The sequence below is a fragment of the Mobula birostris genome, chromosome 1 (assembly GCF_030028105.1).
Source record: "Mobula birostris isolate sMobBir1 chromosome 1, sMobBir1.hap1, whole genome shotgun sequence".
In the NCBI taxonomy this organism is placed as follows: domain Eukaryota; kingdom Metazoa; phylum Chordata; class Chondrichthyes; order Myliobatiformes; family Myliobatidae; genus Mobula; species Mobula birostris.
This window is the reverse complement of record NC_092370.1, coordinates 197816318-197835545: the sequence shown is the minus strand read 5'-3', so window position 1 is coordinate 197835545 and position 19228 is coordinate 197816318. Positions and strand designations below refer to the sequence as shown.

At 38.2% G+C, this 19228-nt stretch overlaps 1 protein-coding gene across 1 annotated transcript; it reads right to left on the bottom strand.

Annotated features, from left to right (window-relative positions):
* Window positions 1-408: 408 nt before the first annotated feature.
* Window positions 409-19228, bottom strand: LOC140202772 (uncharacterized). The gene is made up of 9 exons (XM_072268099.1): window positions 19168-19228; window positions 17992-18110; window positions 14617-14768; window positions 13076-13148; window positions 12272-12383; window positions 10551-10675; window positions 6623-6698; window positions 3467-3582; window positions 409-1566 (listed from the first exon to the last, which is right to left on the bottom strand). Exons 3-9 carry the CDS (start codon window positions 14685-14687, stop codon window positions 1438-1440), a joined length of 702 nt encoding a protein of 233 aa, XP_072124200.1. The 5' UTR covers window positions 14688-14768; window positions 17992-18110; window positions 19168-19228; the 3' UTR covers window positions 409-1437.

Here is a 19228-nt window from a genome sequence, read left to right as displayed (position 1 = left end):
TGTATAAAAATCAAAAGAATAATTTGTTAAGGTTTTTAAAATGTGGAAATAATCTACAAAACTTCAGTTCGTTTTTTTTTTTGTTTTACTGAATTATTCTGATTATATTGTGGCCTGTGTGTTCATCAATATTTCCATTTCAGAATTTCCTAATCAGAGATTTAAAATCACTTAAGTTACTACAGCACTTAAGTGACAAATATGCTTTTGAAATTATGATGTTTTCCCCCAACAAAGTGGAACACCGTGTGCAGGATGGGTACATTTTCATGTTTCACATATTTTCTGAATTAGGTTTGATATATGGAATAATATATTGGGCTGCTCACACTTTGATAACTGAATTTTGGAAATTGCAGTGTAGGCGCCGATAAACTGGACTCTGAAAACTTACACTCGTTCCTCAATCACACTTTATTTACTTGCACACAAGGAGAACAGCTTGGCCCCTGTCACCAAACTGTTCTAAAGTTTAAACAAAAAAAGTGACATTTTTATACAGATATTAATCAATTGGTAGCCTTGTGGATGTTCAAATTCCTTATCTGCATAATCAGTCACAAGTTGCACTATAATACAGGTATTAATAACAAATAGAAACTACAAGCTAATAGCTAATTCTTCCTTAATTTTAGTAAACTAATGACCATTTGTCTGTGTGCCTTGCATCGTTGGCATGTATTCTTATCATGTCTTGGTGTGCCACATAGCTTCAGTCCCCTGCTTTGCAAAGAAATTATGCTTTTCAAAGATCTTTCTTACTTGGATTAATTGAACACTATCTGTAAATATTTTTGCCTGCACATTATCTTAACCCTTGTTTTGCTATAAATTCCACAATAGCTGTACTGGGTGTTTATGCTAAATTTGTGATACAATTATAGCTGAGCAGGAAAGGCCTTGTTGAAATTCAACTTCCATAAGTTATTAATTTATATTGGAAAATTGGTGATGGGGTAAGTGTCCTTCCTAGATTATAGTGGCTAATTAGAACAACATCTGAGATTGCATAGTTGTTTTGGAATAGCCTTCATAATTTATTGTGCTATTTTACACACTCAAACCCTGTTGTTTATTGGAATTATTATTTATGAAAGCCCTGTTGAAGTGAATTAGGAGAAGTGACAGATTTTGGAAAGAATGTTTTCTTGATTTGCATAGCACAAAACTTGAAAGTTAGACTTGTTCAATACTAAGGAAAATAATGAAGGAAATCCACTGGAGTTTTGACACTTTGAATGAAAGATAACTTATAAATATAGATTTAAACAATTCTGTACATTATAGTCATATAAAAGAAAATTGCGAAGAATTGAGGAGGGGGGAAAAAAAGCAAAGCCTGGAAACTCCTTTGGTCTTGTACACAGGTATGTTTAAAAATCCTGTTTTTACAAAATAATTAGTAACTGATATCTCTAAACATCTAACTACAATAATTTACCAATAGCTCAGAATAGTTAAAATCCCAGGTGATTCTGGAGAAGCTGTAATGACCTTTGTCTCATTGACCCAAACTTTATGCAGAAGAGATGGATTTCTATGGATTACGTTAACCAGTTTCCCTTCCTAGGGGGAAAAAAAACATGGAAATCAAGGACATGAAGACAGCATAGAAATACAATAAGTTTCAGGAAAGTTTATGAACCCTCTGCAATTACCTGGTTTTCTGCATTCATTACTCATAGCAAGTGGTCTGATCTTCATCTAAGTCACAATAATAGACAAACTCAATCTGCCTAAACTAATAACTTGTCTTTATTGAACATATTGTTTCATCATTCACAGTTCAGGCTGGAAAAAGTATGTGAACCCTTGTATTTAATAACTTGTAGACCCTCCTTTAGCAGTAGTAACCTCCACCAAACATTTCCTGCTGCTGCTGATTAGCCTTGCACAACGGCGAGGAGAAATGTTAGATCATTCCTCCATACAAAACTGTTTCCGTTTATCAGTATTTTTGGGATACTTGCATGAGCAGCCCTCTTCAGGTCATGCCACAGCACCTCAATTGGGTTAACATCTGGGCTCTGACTTGGGTCATTCCAAAGCACGAGTTTCTTTCTTTTTAAAACTTTCTGTTGTGGATTTACTCTTGTGTTTCAGATCGTCTTGTTGCATCATCCAACTTCTATTCAGGTTTAGGTGACAGAGTGCTACCCTGACATTCTATAAAATGTCTCGATACAATTTTGAATTTATTGCTTCCTCAATGATTGCAAGTGTCCAGGCCCTGAGGCAGCAAAGCAGCCCCAAACCATGATGCTCCTTCCACCATGCTTCACAGTTGGGATGAGATTTTGGTGTTGCTGTGGAGTGCCCTTATTACTCCAAACAAAGGGGTGTGCATTTCTGCCAAGAAGTTCAACTTTTGTCTGATCTGTCCACAGAACATTCTCCCAGAAGTGCTGTGGAACATCCAGGTGGTCTTTTGCTTACTTGACACGTGCAGCAATGTTTGTTTGTTTGTTTTCGGAGAGCAGTGGTTTCCTTTGTGGTATCCTTCCATGAACACCAGTATTCAATATTTTTCTTACAGTGGACATATAAACAGGGACTTTAGCAAGTTGTAGAGATTTCTGTGGGTCTTTTGCTGTTACCCTTAGGTTCTTTTACACCTCCTTCAGTCTTGCACATTGTGATCTTGCAGGATACCCAGTCCTAGGAAGAGTAGCAACAGCACTGAATTTCCTCCATTTGTAGACAATTTGTCTTACTGTGGACTGATGAACACTCAGGTGTTTAGAAATGCTTTTGTAGCCTTTTCTAGCTTCATGCATGTCTATATTTCTACTTCTAAGGTCCTCTGAAAGTTGTTTTGATCAAGGCATAGTGCACATAAGCAGATCTTTCTTGAGAAGAGCAGGCTCTGTCCATAACCTGACTTTGTGTGCCTTTTTTATAGGGCAGGCCACCTCTACAACTCACATGCAATCTCATCTCATTGATTGGAACACCTGACTCCAAATAGCTTTTGTAGAAGGCATTACCCCAGAGCTTCACATTCTTTTTTGAACTAGACTGTGAATGTTTAAATGGTGTACTCAGTATCGATGAGAAGTAGTACAATTGCTTGTGTGTTATTAGTTTAGGCAGGCTGTATTTGTCTACAGTTGTGACTTAGATGAAGATCAGACCTCATTTTATGAGTGATTATTGTAGAACACCACGTAATTGCAAAGCATTCACAAATCTTTTCTTGCAACTGTATGTATTACAATTATTAAACTTGACAATTTAGTATAATTCAATTTGAAGCTAGTCAATTTAGTTAGATGTTTATTTCAGCATCAAAGTATATTCTCTCAGTAAGGCAGCTGAGAATGTATATTATATGAAGTTTCAAAATTAGAATGAATGTTACAGGTTCTTTGAAGGAACCCAAAACACAAAGGCAGGATAATGTAGATCATATAGAATTGGGTAAGATATGCATAAGTGTTACATTTGCACAAAGAAATATATTTACCACTACATCCCAGACTAATATCTTCTTTCTGTCACCTCCACTAACAAGTCGATTTCCATTCAGGTGTAGACTCCTCACCACCCCAATATGTTCAGTCATAATGAAACGACATTTTCCTGAGGAAAGATTGGATATTCTTAAAGTACTTCCCTATTTATGACACTAATGTCAATATCAAAAATTATTTTCAGTGCAACATTTAGTCAATTAAGTGTGAATTAACTCTTTAATATATGAACACCAAATGTTTTCCTCTTTTTGTTAGCAAGTGAAAGGGAAAAGATGGCAATAAGAAATTGTAATTTTCTTTGCTAGGATGAATTCTGAGTTGGTTGGTATTGTTCATCTACAATCAGCAAAACCATAGCTTTAAACTTTCTGTTTTCCTCATCGCTTTGGTTTATGTCAAATAACTACTCATGGCCAAGATAGATGTGACTGCTCTCCAGCCAACTGCAGTGTTTATTTAAAATCCCTTACTTACATAAGAAAATGGCACATGTTATTCATTATCCAGTATTACTGATAATATTATTGTTAAATTCTGATTTTGCTTTCTGGCTGAGATGTTTCATACTAGGACATGAGATGGATCTATATAATGTTTCTACTTACAGATAGCTTTTAAGTTCTTCATGAGCAATAGAAGCAAACGCCGAGGTTCCCTACTCTCCAAATAGCAATTGCACTTATTTATCAGAAATGTTTGCTCACTAGTTGTAGTTATGCAATAACCTACTATTAAAATAATCCCTCTTTCATCTTTTGCGTTTTATTTATGAATATTCTCATCACATATATGTGCAGGAGATCTATACAACGGCTCGGGGGGGGGTGGGGCAGGAGTGGAATCCACATACTTCTAGTAAACATATTCAAAATAAAGGATTAGGAGATGAAGACCCATTTGGGTTTGATCTCAGTATAAATGCCAGGTGACCTCAAAAACTGATCCCATCAACGTGCGAAGGATTAAGCTTTGCCATTGCTAATGGGGTTACATCTTGAAGATCTACCAAAGTGGAGAGGTTTAAACTACTTTACACAGATTTCTTTAGTGATTAAAAATGAAACAGTCTGGGTACTAATGTTTCATAAATGTTAGAACTTTGTAAATCCTTGGATGTCCAGTCCAGGTTAACTGCAGTTGCCTTCTCGTGTATCAATATCTGCACCTATTTATATAGCCCCAGTAATATCAGAGGTTCTCTCCCTAAGTTTATACAAAAAAAAATGATAGAGCAGCAAGGAGCCTAACCAGCTCCTCATATAACTTGCACTCCTTTTGTAAGTTACCGTCTCCATATGTTTAAAAAAAAACAGGAATAATCAACAAAATATTTGGTGGGCAGGGCTCTCCTGCATTCTTATCTTCCTCCAAATAGGTAGCCTCTCTGTTACAGGTTTACAATTGCGAGAAAATTCAAATATGACAATAGAGCTTGAGTATTAAAACACAGGATATTTTCTCTCTGAAAAATGATTTTATAAGACTACTTGTTTTATGTGTCTTTGAGCATTGTGAGATAAAAGTGGAAAATGATGGAAATCTTCTGCAGGTAAGGTAGCATCTGTGGAAACAGAGACCCTTCCACAATTTATCAATTTTGATGAAGGAACATTTAAAATTTTTATCCAGAAATTTCTATTTTTTATTTCAGGTACAATATTTACTGTTTGGGGATTTACAATTTTAAAAACTGAATTGAGATTCTGTATTTTGGAATATTTTAATATTCCCATAAATTAGTTTCTACTGTTATTGGCAGAATTTCTGATCCAATAGATACATTGAGGGGCGACTTGATGCATATGTCTTGCGAGACCATGGCTCTGTGCTTGGAAAGTCTTCACTCTCCAGGGCGCAGGCCTGGGCAAGGTTGTATGGAAGACTGGCAGTTGCCCATGCTGCAAGTCTTCCCTCTCCACAACACCGATGTTGTCCAAGGGAAGGGCAAGGGCTGATACAGCTTGGCACCAGTGTCGTTGCAGAGTTCTGTGTGGTTAAGTGCCTTGCTCAAGGACACAACACGCTGCCTCGGCTGGGGCTGGAACTCACGACCATCAGGTCACTAGTCGAATGCCTTAACCACTTGGCCACGTGCCCACAACATATTTATTGTTTTTGCATATGTATGATAAAATAATAAAGCAAAATGTGAAACTCCTGGGAAATGGTAATTGAGATGAGAATTCATATTAATATAAACACCAATAAAGTGTTTGGGTTTTATTTGTTGTCCTTTGTAATTCTATGATCTTAAAAAGATGCGAGCCCATGGTATTACAGGACATATATTAGCATGGATAGAAGGCTGGCAGGAGGCAAAGACTCAGGATAAAGGAAGCCTATTCTGGTTGGCTGCCAGTGACTGGTGTTCCACAGGGGTCAGTATTGGGACCACTTCTTTTTAACATGAAATCTTGAGAATTGATGGCTTTGTGGCCAAGTTTGTGGATGATATGAGGATAGGTGGAGAGGCAGGTTGTGTTGAGGAAGCAGGGAGTTTGCAGGAGGACTTAGACAGATTGGGACAAATGGGCAAAGAAGTGGCAGATGGAATATGAGGAATGTTTGATGGTTCTGGGCTTGTATTTGCTGGAGTTCAGAAGAATGAAGGCGGATCTCATTGAAATCTATAGAATATTGACAGGCCTAAATAGAGTGGATGTGGAGAGGATGTTTCATATAGTTGATGAGTCAAGGACCAGAGGGCACAGCTTCAGAATACAGGGACGTCCATTTAGAACAGAGGTGAGGAAGAATTTCTTCAGCTAGAAGGTGGTGAATCTGGACTTCATGGCCATGGATGGCTGTGCAGGCCAAGTCATTGAGTATATTTAAAGGGGAAATTGATAAGTTCTTGATTAGTTAGGGCATCAAGGGTTACGGGGAGGAGACATGAGAATGGGGTTGAGAGGGATAATAAATCAGACATTATGCAATGGCAGACCAGTTCTGCTCCTGTGTCTTTAATGGCCTTAGTGTAGGTGCAGAGAAGGAATGAGGCCAAGTTGATCATTGTCAATGTTGCATAGCTTTTCAAAATTGTTCAATTTTATTTTTGGCTAAAATTAAGAACAACTTGCCCTGTATCTCCCATGCAAATATTTATGGCTTGAAGAAAAAGGAACTTGCAATTTTTTTTTTCACACCTGTAAAGTCCCAGACTCGAATGGTGCTATCTGATGAACCAGAGCAGATTGACTTCTCATTAAACTTCAAACAGTACTGCAGGGAATAAAATCAAGAGGTGTGAGAAAGGTCATATATAAATTCTGGATAAGAATTCTGCGATTTTTGGAAAATAACAATCAAAATATCAAAGTATAACAAGGAGTATTTCTGGATGAAACTTAGAATGGAATTCTCAAGCAGAAGATGATAGGGAACAAGTATTTAAAGGATAGGACTCAAAGAAAAGTACACGAAGAAAAAAATCATGCTGAATATATACGGAGTCAGAGGTATAATTTGATGGTAATCATCAAGCAGTCAGTATGACAGATAGAATTTAAGTTAGGAAGCGTACTGGTTCTTCAGTAACAAGGTATAACCACCTGAAACTCAAGGTTCTTCCACTACCATGACATCGATGGACAAAGCTTATAGTTACTGAGGGGTCTTGTTTCTGAGTGATCTGATGTTCCCAAAGACTGGAAGGTGGTGAAAGTTTCATTGTTTAAGAAGGGTAGTAAGGAAAAGCCAGAAAGTTACAGGCTGATTAGCCTGACATTGGTAGTGGGAAAGTCACTGTAGGATAGGATCTATCAGCATTTAGTTCGATGCAGTTTGATTAAAATGAATCAGCTTGGCTTTGTCAATGTCAAGTTGTGCTCAGCAAGCCTTTTAGAGTTTGTTGAAGAGGTAGCCAAAAAGGTAGATGAGGGTTCAGTAAAAGATGTAGTCCATTTGGTCTTTAACAAGAACGTTGACCAGGTCCCACATGGAAGGCTGGTCTGGAAGGTTAGGTTACTTGGAGAGCTAATACATTTTACCTTAACATCTGAAGGTTGCTTCTTGGAATAGAAGCCAGTAACTGGTAGTGTGCCACAGGGGTTGGTGTTGAGACCATTATTTATCTAAGTAATTTGGATGAAATACACAAAGCTTAATCAGTACGTGTGGGTGAAACAAAATTGGATGAGTGCCAGAGGAAGTGGTTGCTGGATCACAGGTGCTTTATGTTTGAAGAAAGAAAGAATACAGTAGTTATTATTATATAACCATCAGGTTTCTTAACTGGAATGGATAACTTCACTCACTACAATTCTGAACAGATTCTACAATCTACAAACTCACTTTCAAAGACTGTACAACTCCTGTTCTCAATATTACATTTTTCATTTGCATGATTTGTCTTTTACACATTGGTTGTTTGTTTGTCAGTCTTTATCTACAGTATGTATAGTTTTCTATCATTTCTATTTTATTTCTTTATTTTTCTGTAAATGCCTGCAAAAAATGAATGTCAAGGTAGCAAATTGCCACTTGCACATACTTTGATAATAAAATTTACTTCTGTCTCTTTGTGGCATAAAATACTACAGGAATCACATAAGACTATGAGTCAAGATAATCTTTAGAAAATCAGTATTCTGAAGACTCCACATGTTGCTGTGCTTCAGCAGTAAATAAGCAGATGCAAGTCCTAAAGTGTGAGCTCAATATTACAGTGGAATGCTGTGTAATGCTTTCATGAGTTGTATTGATGCATACCACCTGCTCTAGGAAAATGCATATGTGATGTCAGCTTGGAGAGTGTTGAGAATTCTCTTTTCAAAACACTGGGGCACTAATTTGGCAACATGATAATATCATGACAACAACCGCGAGAAAGTGAAATCCTTTCTTTATAATGGAAAAGAACAAGTCAGAATGTAGGTCCAAATCAGCACAATTTAAAACTCCTATAACTTCACCACTTTTATAGTATCCTACTGTGTCACTTGTGGTTGGTTGAAAGTCCATATTACACAAACAGATGCATTTTTGACTTTTTGTGTATATCTGTACATAGATTGCTGTATAATGTTAGTGATAGTCCAAATAGCAAGAGTATTATACAAGGAAAACCATGTCAAGGGAAACTCCTGCTTGAGAACTGACTTGCATCCGCTCCAATTTGCTTTACTGGATCAACAGGTCCACAGCAAATACCATCTCATTGGCTCTTCACTCAACCCTGGAATATCTGGACATGCAAAAAATGCATACACCAGGATGTTCTTTATTGACTACAGCTCAGCGTTCAATACCATCATCCCCTCTAAATTAATCAATATCCTTCAAGACCTTGGCCTCAATACCTCCTTGGGCAATTTCCTCACTTGCAGACCCCAGCCAGTTTGGATTGGCAACAACATCTCCTCCACAATCTGCTTAGCCTCTGCTCTTCTCAGTTTACATTTATGACTATGACTAGGCACAGCTCCAATACCATATTTAAGTTTGCTGACAACAGCACTTTCATTGGCCAAATCAAAGGTGATGAATCAGCATATAGGAGGGAGATTGAAAATCTGGTTGACTAATCTTAACCCTATCCCTAATGGATAGTGCCTCAACAACAACCTCTTACTCAATGTCAGCAAGACCAAGGGGCTGATTATTGACTTCAAGAGGAGGAAACCAGAGGTCCATGAGCTGGTCCTCATCGGGGGATCAGAGGTGGATAGCTTCAGCAATTTTAAATTCCTTGGTGTTATCATTTCAGAAAACCTGTCCTAAGCCCAGCACATAAGTGTAATTATGAAGAAAGCACGGTAGTGCCTCTATACTTCCTTAGAAGTTTGCAAAGATTTGGCATGACATCTAAAACTCTGACAAACTTCCATAGATGTGTAGTGGAAAGTATATTGACTGACTCCATCACAGCCTGGTATGAAAATACCAATGCCCTTATACAGGAAATCCTACAAAAAATAGTGGATATGGCCCAGTCCATCAGGGGTAGAGTCACCCCACCCTGGAGCACGTCTGTATTTGCAGTTTGTTGTCCTTTACACACTGGTTGTCCACCCGGTGGTTGCAGTCTTTCATTGATTCTATTATGGTTATTGGATTTATTGAGTATGCCCGCAAGAAAATTAATCTTAGGGTTGTATATGGTGACATACGTACTTTGATAATAAATTGACTTTGAACTTTGAGTTTTGACTTATTCAGTTGGTATGTTAATTATAGTCAATGAGATATTTAGTGTCACTACATCATTGCAATTTCTTTGCAATGCACCAGTAAATTTAGTGATGATGTCATTTCATGTTTCCTCTTCTTATCTGTCCAAGTATTATCTCAAAATGCAGGCTAGTTTTGCTTGCATATTTTTGATCTTGTTTAAGAAATAATTTCAATATAGTGAGTTAATGACTATATTAAAATAGGAATCTTGCACATTATGTTAATATTGCACAGTGTGACTTCACCTTATGAGTGTTTTTGTGAAAATGTGAATGATGCAGGATACTTAATTGGTAATATTTTGTGCTTATATCCTTCATATAAATGTCTATAAATGCCTCAGACAAGGTAAGTTCTAAAATAGAAAGACATTGTGTGATGCCATAGAGAGCAAATTATTGCTACAGGCACAGGGTCAGAATACTGGATTCTCCCTCGTACACTGAAATAAGAACAGAAAATGAAGGAAATGATTGTTAGGTAATACTACTGTCTGTAGAGAAGAAAAGGAGATGAGAATGCTGAGATCAAATGTTATTGAACGAAAATGTTATCTCTCCCTCCAGATGCTGGGGATTTTCAGCATTTTCTGCTAGTACTGTCCTGATTTTCTTACAGCACACTCAGTGACTAGAAATGTGAATTCGTGGCGATATCATTACAATGTAATTTCGAAATTTGGCAGTGCTTCAGTTTTCATGAATACCAGTGGATGAACAGTACGTAAATTATTGGGTCTACAAATGACAACACATTTGACAGTGCTATCTCTTGGAGGAGATGTTTGTAACACTTTGTTTCACGTTGTCTTACTTTGTCTTTATATTCTCTCTTTAAATTTGAGAAAAAACATTACACTAATATATGGTTTTCATCTGCCACCTTATGGAAGCTACTTACCACATCTCCCGTGTGTCCTCGACACCTATGCAGCAATTTTCCACTGTCTACTGACCAGATAAGAACTAAGCAATCCCCTGCTCCACTCACCACGTATCGACAGTCAAATTGACAACAGTTCACCACTGTAGAGGAAAAAGTACACAAAATAACACAATACATTGCATATTTTAGCTTTGATTTTTGTTAAGCTCTTTTCTGTTTTGGAAAAGGATGTGAATTAGTTTAACCCTGAGATTTACTGGCAGAGTTTGCTCTCAGTTTAACTTAATCTCAGATCATACTTCTATGCAAAAGGTGAACTGGTCACTCAAGGCGACTTGATCTTCTAAGGTAAAAGAATAATTATTCCTAAGCTATGTTATGAAGGAATACAATCAAACCCTTCATAAGGAATCCAAGAAATGTTGTGTGGGGCCTTATAAGAATATTAAGTCAAGCTTTCCTCCCAGCAACAAAAAGGCTGGAGGTGCCATTAGCCACTGGAGAACCACAACCACTTAGGACAAGATCCTGTAGGATTCTGTAAGACCATGTTCAACTAAAATCCACAGAAACGTCCATTTTTTTGGTTTTTATATTTTATCATTATTATTGGGTAGAATGTAAATAGACTGTTTGCCATTTGTAATATCGGCTGGTATCTCTTAAAAATTGCATCATGTAACAATTGCCTTCTAAAAAGCTGCAACATTGTTTAGTGTAGAACTTTCCAAAATATCATCTGCCTTTGTGGGGAAAACAGATCGTTTCCATTGTTCACCTATTAAAGCGACAAAGGTGATTGAAGCATCAAGACAAGTACGGAAGTTTGGGGATCATTTGGGTGTTCCAGTGCTCTGCAGTCTCCGAGAGGATTCTGGGAGGCAGCAGCAGTGTGCACGAACCTCCTGGCAGGCAGGACAGGGCGCAAGCCGATGCTTGGCTCCATTTGGCCGACTATAGCTTCCGCTTTTCATTGATTAAAGCGACGAGGGAGATTGAAGCATCATAGTGAGTGCAGAGGGTGAGCGCCAGCCTTTTGATCAGTTGCTCTGCACCAGAGAGAGGAGAGCCTGCCACTCCGCCCAGCAGGTCTTTTTCTGCATTTTGGATGTGGACTTGAATTGTAAACTCCTTTGTTCAGCCTTATAGTTATTATATTGTGCTTTTTCACCCGATCTTCTCCGGTTTTTTGTGTGGGGACGGAATTTGGATGTCGACGTGCCTGATCCATTTTGTTCGTTTTTTTTGTGGGAGGAGGAATTTGGGGGTCAACGTGCCTGATCCATTTTGTTCGTTTTTTTTTGTGGGAGGAGGGATTTGGGGGTCAACGTGCCTGATTCATTTTGTTTGTTTTTTTTTGCAGGAGGAAGGATTTGGGGTTCGATGTGCCTGACCTGTTTTGTTTGTTTTTTTTGTGCAGGAGGAGGGATTTAGGGGTTGATGTGCCTGATCCGTTTTGCATGGTTTTCGTGCAGGAGGAGGAATTTGGGAGTTGATGATCATGCTGCCTTTCTTTTCTTTCTTGGTTTCATGGCTACTTGGAGAACTGAAGAATTTCAGAGATGTTTACTTTGATAATAAAATGAACCTTTGAGCCTTTGAAAGGCACAGTGTTCATACAGGAAGCTTTTCTTTGTTTAGTAAAGTACCCTTGCTGTTGGTAATTTAAACTACTGTAGATTTCCAGCATTTTAGGGAAGGAGATGCTGAAAGAATGCCTACTTCAGTGTAATTACCTTCTGTATGGCCTTTTAGAACAGCTGTACATACTCCTCTCTGTACATTCCATATTCTTACTGTGTGGTCCCAGGATGTGCTGGCAACTAGATGCTCTTTCATCGTCAAGTGCTGTTTAGCGAGCAAGTGGTTAGTACAATCTCAAGCAAACATAAATATCCTCATCAAATGCAATGTAAAATACATTTACATTGGAGTGTGCTTCATAACAGTCCTGAGCCCATGAAGGGACACAGCTGAGAAATATCACTGCAGTTTCTATATCAATCACTAGGAAGAAAACAAGAACATGGAAAATGTTTTAATATTTTAAATATATATTAGAGTTATCTTATAACCCTGCTTAAAATACATCTGCCCTGTTGGCTATTATTTTAGACAAACAATATATAAACATTCAATGTTCACAAAATGATTTACTTAAAATCTCAATGTGAAATACTTTGGAACACTAGAAGACTGAGGAGATTTGTAGAAGATTATCATCAGATTAGGAAGGATAAATAGGAGATTGCTTCCACTTGCAGGTAATTAAAGCTCAGGATACAGATTTAAAAATCTGGAGCAAAATCTGGAGAAAAACATTTTAACTTTGAGAATAGCTATAGGATGTAATTCACTGATTTACAGGGCTGACATATCCACTAGCTGACCAGAGCAGGGTCTAATCTAATCTGTCTCACTGATGATAACGTGTTAGAAGCAGAAAGAGATTTAGAATATAATGAGAACATTTTTGGAAAACATTATTCGAATTTTTGAAATGAATTTGAACTTACATAGTAAATTGATGATGACATTACCTGAATCTCATCTTCATGACCTCGGAGTATTTTCCCACACCGTCCATCCTGAACTGACCAAACTCGAAGAGTTCTGATTATCAAGAGATGATAGGATAAAGTAGTATACATCTTCACAAATTAATATAAGATTTCCAATTTTATACAAATATTCATTGTTGTATTTTGGTAATGGCCTTTTACTTAAAGTTAATAAACATTTTAATGTAATTTGTGTTTACACAAATTTTAGTTGCATTGTACAGTTTATAATATAGCATAAAAAATTAAGTGCCAAGGCCCAATTCCTCTAAAGAGTTAACTGGTACTGATACACACAAAAAATGCCAGTTTTGACCTTTGATCTGTGCACCAGCCCAGCTCATCAAGAAAGGGAAAATATGTCTGGAATTCATGTTTCTGAGAAGCGCATAATAATACTGTATGGAAATATTCTTGTGTGTTTTGTGTGTTTGCAAAGATCCAGCATGACATCTAAAACTTTGACAAACTGTTATAGATGTGTGGTGGAGAGTATATCGACTGGCTGCATCACAGCCTGGTATGGAAACACCAATGCCCTTGAACGGAAAATACTTCAAAAGGTAGTGGATAGGGCCCAGTCCATTATGGGTAAAGCTCTCCGCACCATTGAGTACATCTACACAGAGTACTGTCACAGGAAAGCAGCATCCGACGTTATGGAGCCCTACAAAACAAGTCATGTTCCCTTCTTGCTGCCATCAGGAAGAAGGTACAGGAGCCTCAGGGCTCACATCACCAGGTTCAAGAACAGTTATTACCCCTCAACTAATAGGCTCTTAAACCCAAGGGGGTAACGTCACTCAACTTCACTTGCCCCATCACTGACTTGTTCCTACAACCTTTGGAATCACTTTCAAGGACTCCATCTCATGTTCTCGAGATGTATATTTTTTTGCTTATTTCTTATTAGTATTATTATTATTGCTTTTTGTATTTTCACAGGTTGTTGTCACACTGCTTGAACATCCAGTTGGTTGGTTTTTCATTGATTCTAGTAATGTTATTATTCTGTCATGAGTTTACTGAGTATGTTCTCAAGAAAATGAATCTCAGGGTTGTATTTGATGACTTATATGTACTTTGATAATAAATTTACTTTGAACTTTGTGCATGTGCATAAATTATTGTATAAGTATGTATAATTGATAAGATCAAGCTCAGCTGTAATATTCTCCTCAAGTGTTAAAGCCAGTTATATTGCACGGCTGAGAGAGTAAGAAAGTGGCAAGGCAAGAAAAAGATAGTTAGTTTACCTGACCTACTAGATTTTATAAGGCTGCAAGATGGACATAATATCTATGTCTGAATGTACTATGTTGTCAATTTAAAAGTTGTTTTGTTCATGAATTGCAAACAGCCCTCCAGTTTGGTCTCAGATTGCTGCAAGGTATGAAGAAAAGAAAACATAAAATGAGGTCACATGTTATCCCTTCTGAATTTATGGACCCATTATTAACAACAATTTGTTAAGCTGTTGCACTTGACAATGTTACTTTATTGTAAAATTTGAGTATTACCTATCTGAGCTGGCACTGATCACTTGTGTTCCATCAAAACATAGATGATCAATTCCTGAGCTGTGGCCCATCAATGCTCGTAGACAAGTCCCTGTTTCCAATTGGAAAATTCGAATCAAGCTGTCCGCACAACCTGTTACAATGACCTCTCTCTGAAAAACAGAAATTATTTCTTTAGCTTTTTTTAAATAACAATCATATTCAAAATTGGTTGCATCATAAATGTGAGTATTTTAAAGACAATTTGAGGATGACAGTTTTATTCAGTTTTCACTCTCAACCCATTCATCAGGTTATCAGTGAATTAGACCTGAGAAGGAATTATTTGGTGAGGTTCTGTTGGCCATCAGAGAACCAGGACCAGATGTGAGAAGAGGGGCAGAGAGCATTCCAAAGGTTAAAGGCTATTACAAAGGAAAACGTGCTAGGCAAACTCAATGGTCTTAAGGTGGATAAGTCATCTGGACCAGATGGACTACAGGCAGTGGATGTCAATTACTTAGATTTTCAGAAGGCATTTGATAAGGTGCCACACATGAGGCTGCTTAACAAGATAAAATCCTATGGCGTTACAGAAAAGATACTGGCATGGATAGCGGAATGGTCGACAGGCAGGAGGCAGCGAGTAGGAATAAAAGGGGCCTTTTCTGAGTGGCTGCCGGTGACTAATGGTGTTCCTCAGGGGTCAGTATTGAGACTGTTGTTTTTCATATTGTTTGTCAATGATTTAGAAAATGGAATTGATGGTTTTGTTGCAAAGTCTGCGGATAATATCAATTGGTCGGTACAGGTTTTCAGTGCCCTACCAGATACACAATTAAAGCAATGAAAAGAGTGCTACGGTAGTGTGGCCAATTGTGCAAAGCTATTAGACTTGGAGCATTGGAGTTCGGGAGTTCAATTCCAGCGTCCTCTGAGTGTTATACATGGTAAATGGTAGGGCATTGAAGAATGCAGTAGAACAGAGGGATCTAGGAATAATGGTGCACAGTTCCCTGAAGGTGGAATCTCATGTGGATACGGTGGTGAAGAAAGCTTTTGGTATGCTGGCCTTTATAAATCAGACCATTGAGAATAGGAGTTGGGATGTAATGTTGAAATTGTACAAGGCATTGGCAGGGCCAAATTTGAAGTATTGTGTACAGTTCACCGAATTATAGGAGAGATGTCAACAAAATTGAGAGAGTACAGAGAAGATTTACTAGAATGTTACCTGGGTTTCAACTAAGTTATAGAGGTTGAACAAGTTGGGTCTTTATTCTTTGGAGCATAGAAGATTGAGGGGGGACGATGGAGGTATTTAAAATTGAGGGGGATAGATAGAGTTGACGTGGATAGGCTTTTTCCATTGAGAGTGGGGGAAATTCAAACTAGAGGACATGAGTTGAGAGTTAAAGGGCAAAAGTTTAGGGGTAACATGAGGGGGAACTTCTTTACTCAGAGAGTGGTGGCTGTGTGGAACAAGCTTCCAGCAGAAGTGGTTGAGGCAGGTTCGATGTAGTCATTTAAAGTTAAACTGGACAGCTATATGGACAGGAAAGGAATGGAGGGTTATGTGCTGAGTGCAGGTCGGTGGGACTAGGTGAGAGTGAGTTCGGCACGGACTAGAAGGGCCGAGATGGCCTGTTTCCGTGCTGTAATTGTTATATGGTTATATAATACAACGATAGGTGGAGTGGTAGGTAGTGCTGAGGAAACAATGTGATTGCAGCAGGACTTAGAAAAATTGGAAGAATGGGCAAAAAAGTGGCAGATGAAATACAGTATTGGGACATGTATGGTAATGCATTTTGGTAAAAGAATAGTGCAGACTATTATCTAAATGGGGAGAAGGTTCAAACATCAGAGGTGCAGAGGGACTTGAGAGTCCACATGCAAGACTCCCAGAAGGTTAATTTACAGGTTGAGTCTGTGGTAAAGAAGACAAATGCAATGTTGGCATTTATTTCAAAGGGAACAGAATATAAAGCAAGGAGATAATGTTGAGCCTTTGTAAGACACTAGTTAGGCTGCACTTGGAACATTGTCAACAGTTTTGGGCCCCATATCTCAGAAAGGATGTGCTGTCATTGGAGAGAATCCTAAGGAGGTTCACGAGGATGATTCTGGGAACGAAGAGGTTAACATATGAGAAACGTTTGGCAGCTTTGGGCCTGTACTCACTGGAATTTAGAAGAATGCGGGGGGATCTTATTGAAACCTAGAAAAGACTAGATAGGGTGGATGTGGAGAGGATGTTTCCTACAGTGGGAGTATCCAGAACTAGAGGCCACAGCCTCAAAATTGAGGGCGACCCTTTAGAACAGAGGTAAGGAGGAATTTTTTTTTTAGCCAGAGAGTAGTAAATATGTGGAATGTTCTGCCACAAACTGAGGTGGAAGCCAAGTCTGCGTGTATATTTAAGGTGGAAGTTGATTGTTTCCTGTTCGATCAGGGCGTTAAAGGATATGGCAAGAAGACAGGTGTATGGGGTTGAGTGGAATCCGGGATCAACCATGATGGAATGTCAGAGCAGACTTGATGGGTTGAATGGCCTAATTCTGCTCCTATGTCTTATGGTCTTATGGCTACGGAGGGAAAGATAACTGGTAATGGTCCATCAATAGGAAATTAGGGGTATTGGGGCATCACAAATTAGAACACTGAGACTTGGGGTCATCAAATAGAAGCCTCAAGGAATTGGGAAAGTTTCAATATTTAGGAACAGATGTTCAGGTCATTTGAGGGTCATCCCATCAGAGTAGCAAGCTATTGGGAAGGCAGGACCAGAGATAAAAGCAAAGCCAACTATATAGTTGGAATTGGTGCCAACTGGGGATGTGGGAAGAATGGTGGGGGAGAGGGGTAGATGGGGTGAGATCGATGGATAGAGAAGGGGTGGCTCAAAAATGTAGCTAAGTATGGATTTAACTAAAAATTTAATCTGTCACTGAGAGAACGTGTTTGTTCTTGGTCTAATCAATGACAATCCCTCCTGAGCTTAATCTCTTCAGCAATACTTTACTAGGCAGTGCATAAATTTCCCAAATTACCAGTGGAATTTCCATCCTTACAGTGATTTGGGCTTGAACCCAGCCCTCAAAATGAAACAGACATTGTGAAGCGACAATGATGCCCAACCATATCAATCATCTCTTTTGAAAATTTCTCATTGAATTGTACCATCTCAGAAAAAAAACAAAGAAATAAAAGGAGAGTTTGAAATACAGATCTGTTTGAAACTTTCCACACATAATTTCTCTGTAGTCTTTTAACAATTGTTTTGACCGATTTGACTGTGCTTTGATTCTGCCTTTTGAACAAGTTAAAGCCTGCTATCGTTTTTTTGTTGTATAGCTATTCTTGCAAATAGCTGCATGAGAAATATTATTCTACCTTAATGCAAACACAGGTGACAGCATCTGTATGGTTATCCAGAACATGCAGACAGCATGCAGTGAAGAGATCCCATACACGGGCAGTTTTGTCTGAACTTCCACTAACCAGCCATTTCCCTGTGATAATGGAAGAGGCAGGAAAGATTTAAAATGGAGACAGTGGTGGAAGAAATCACTAATAAATTCAGCACCTTGTTCAAAAGATAGATTCCACATGGACAAGTTTGACATTTTTAATTTGCCATTAAAAGAACACTACACTTAGCAAAGTTATACAGCTATTAATATATCAATGTGCACCTCATGAAGTCATTGCTTTGCATGTGCAATTCATAAGAAAGTTTGACGCAAATTAGACCAGGCAGCTCTTGTGATCTTGTGTATGAAAGAAATTGAAATGAATAGAAAGAATAGTGATATGCAAGGTAGTTGTACTAAAATAAATGACACATATGGAACATTCTTTGCTTAGTGGTGTTATATACTGAAGAGGGAACAGGTAGCATCATCCAGCACATTCAAATTGTAGAATTTATGGACTTAACATCATTGATTGCCAGAACAACATTTTAAATTTATGGCTTTATTCTTCCTTGAAAAAGCATAAGGCACCCAAAACAAAAACAATATACAGTAGTTGTAACTTCTTTTTACTCATTAACTATCCAGCTACTCTCACAGTCTTGGTTCTCATCTGAATAACAACTACTTAGTAAACTTAATTCAGAGTAACCAGTCTCCATGAACAACATACATAAATAAACTTACAAAAGGAACTTACCAGGCCAGGCAGAGTCTAGGAAAAGAGTACAGTTGAAGTTTTGGCCTGAAACATTGACTGTACTCTTTTCCTAGATGCTGTCTGGCCTACTGAGTTCCTCCAGCATTTTGAGTGTGTTGCTCAGATTTCCAGCATCTGCAGATTTTCTCTTGTTTATGATCAGTCCCTTTGAGACTTGTTTTCCAAAACAATTCACATGTGCATTATGTCATCAATTCAACAGCATCGCTTACAATGTGTCAAAGCCACTTATGTTTTGTCCTTAAACAATGCATTCAGTTGAGAGGCTGTTACACTGGCCCAATCCTTCAGTATTTGGCAGACTATGGCTACAAGAAAGAACAGTCCTTGCAATTCACTTCACTGTCTCTGTTCTTGCTGATTATCACTCACCATCACAATCTAGGCAATCCACTCTTTCTTGATGGCCTCGAAGTAAAGGTAGAACCGTATA

Coding starts and splice junctions, on each gene's coding strand:
- LOC140202772 (XM_072268099.1), bottom strand. CDS start 14,687: ATGGGCCACAGCTCAGGAATTGATCATCTATGTTTTGATGGAACACAA. Junction 10,676..12,271: donor TCTAAAAGGCCATACAGAAG/GTAATTACACTG, acceptor TTTCCTCTACAG/TGGTGAACTGTTGTCAATTT. Junction 6,699..10,550: donor GAGGACACACGGGAGATGTG/GTAAGTAGCTTC, acceptor TATTCCCTGCAG/TACTGTTTGAAGTTTAATGA.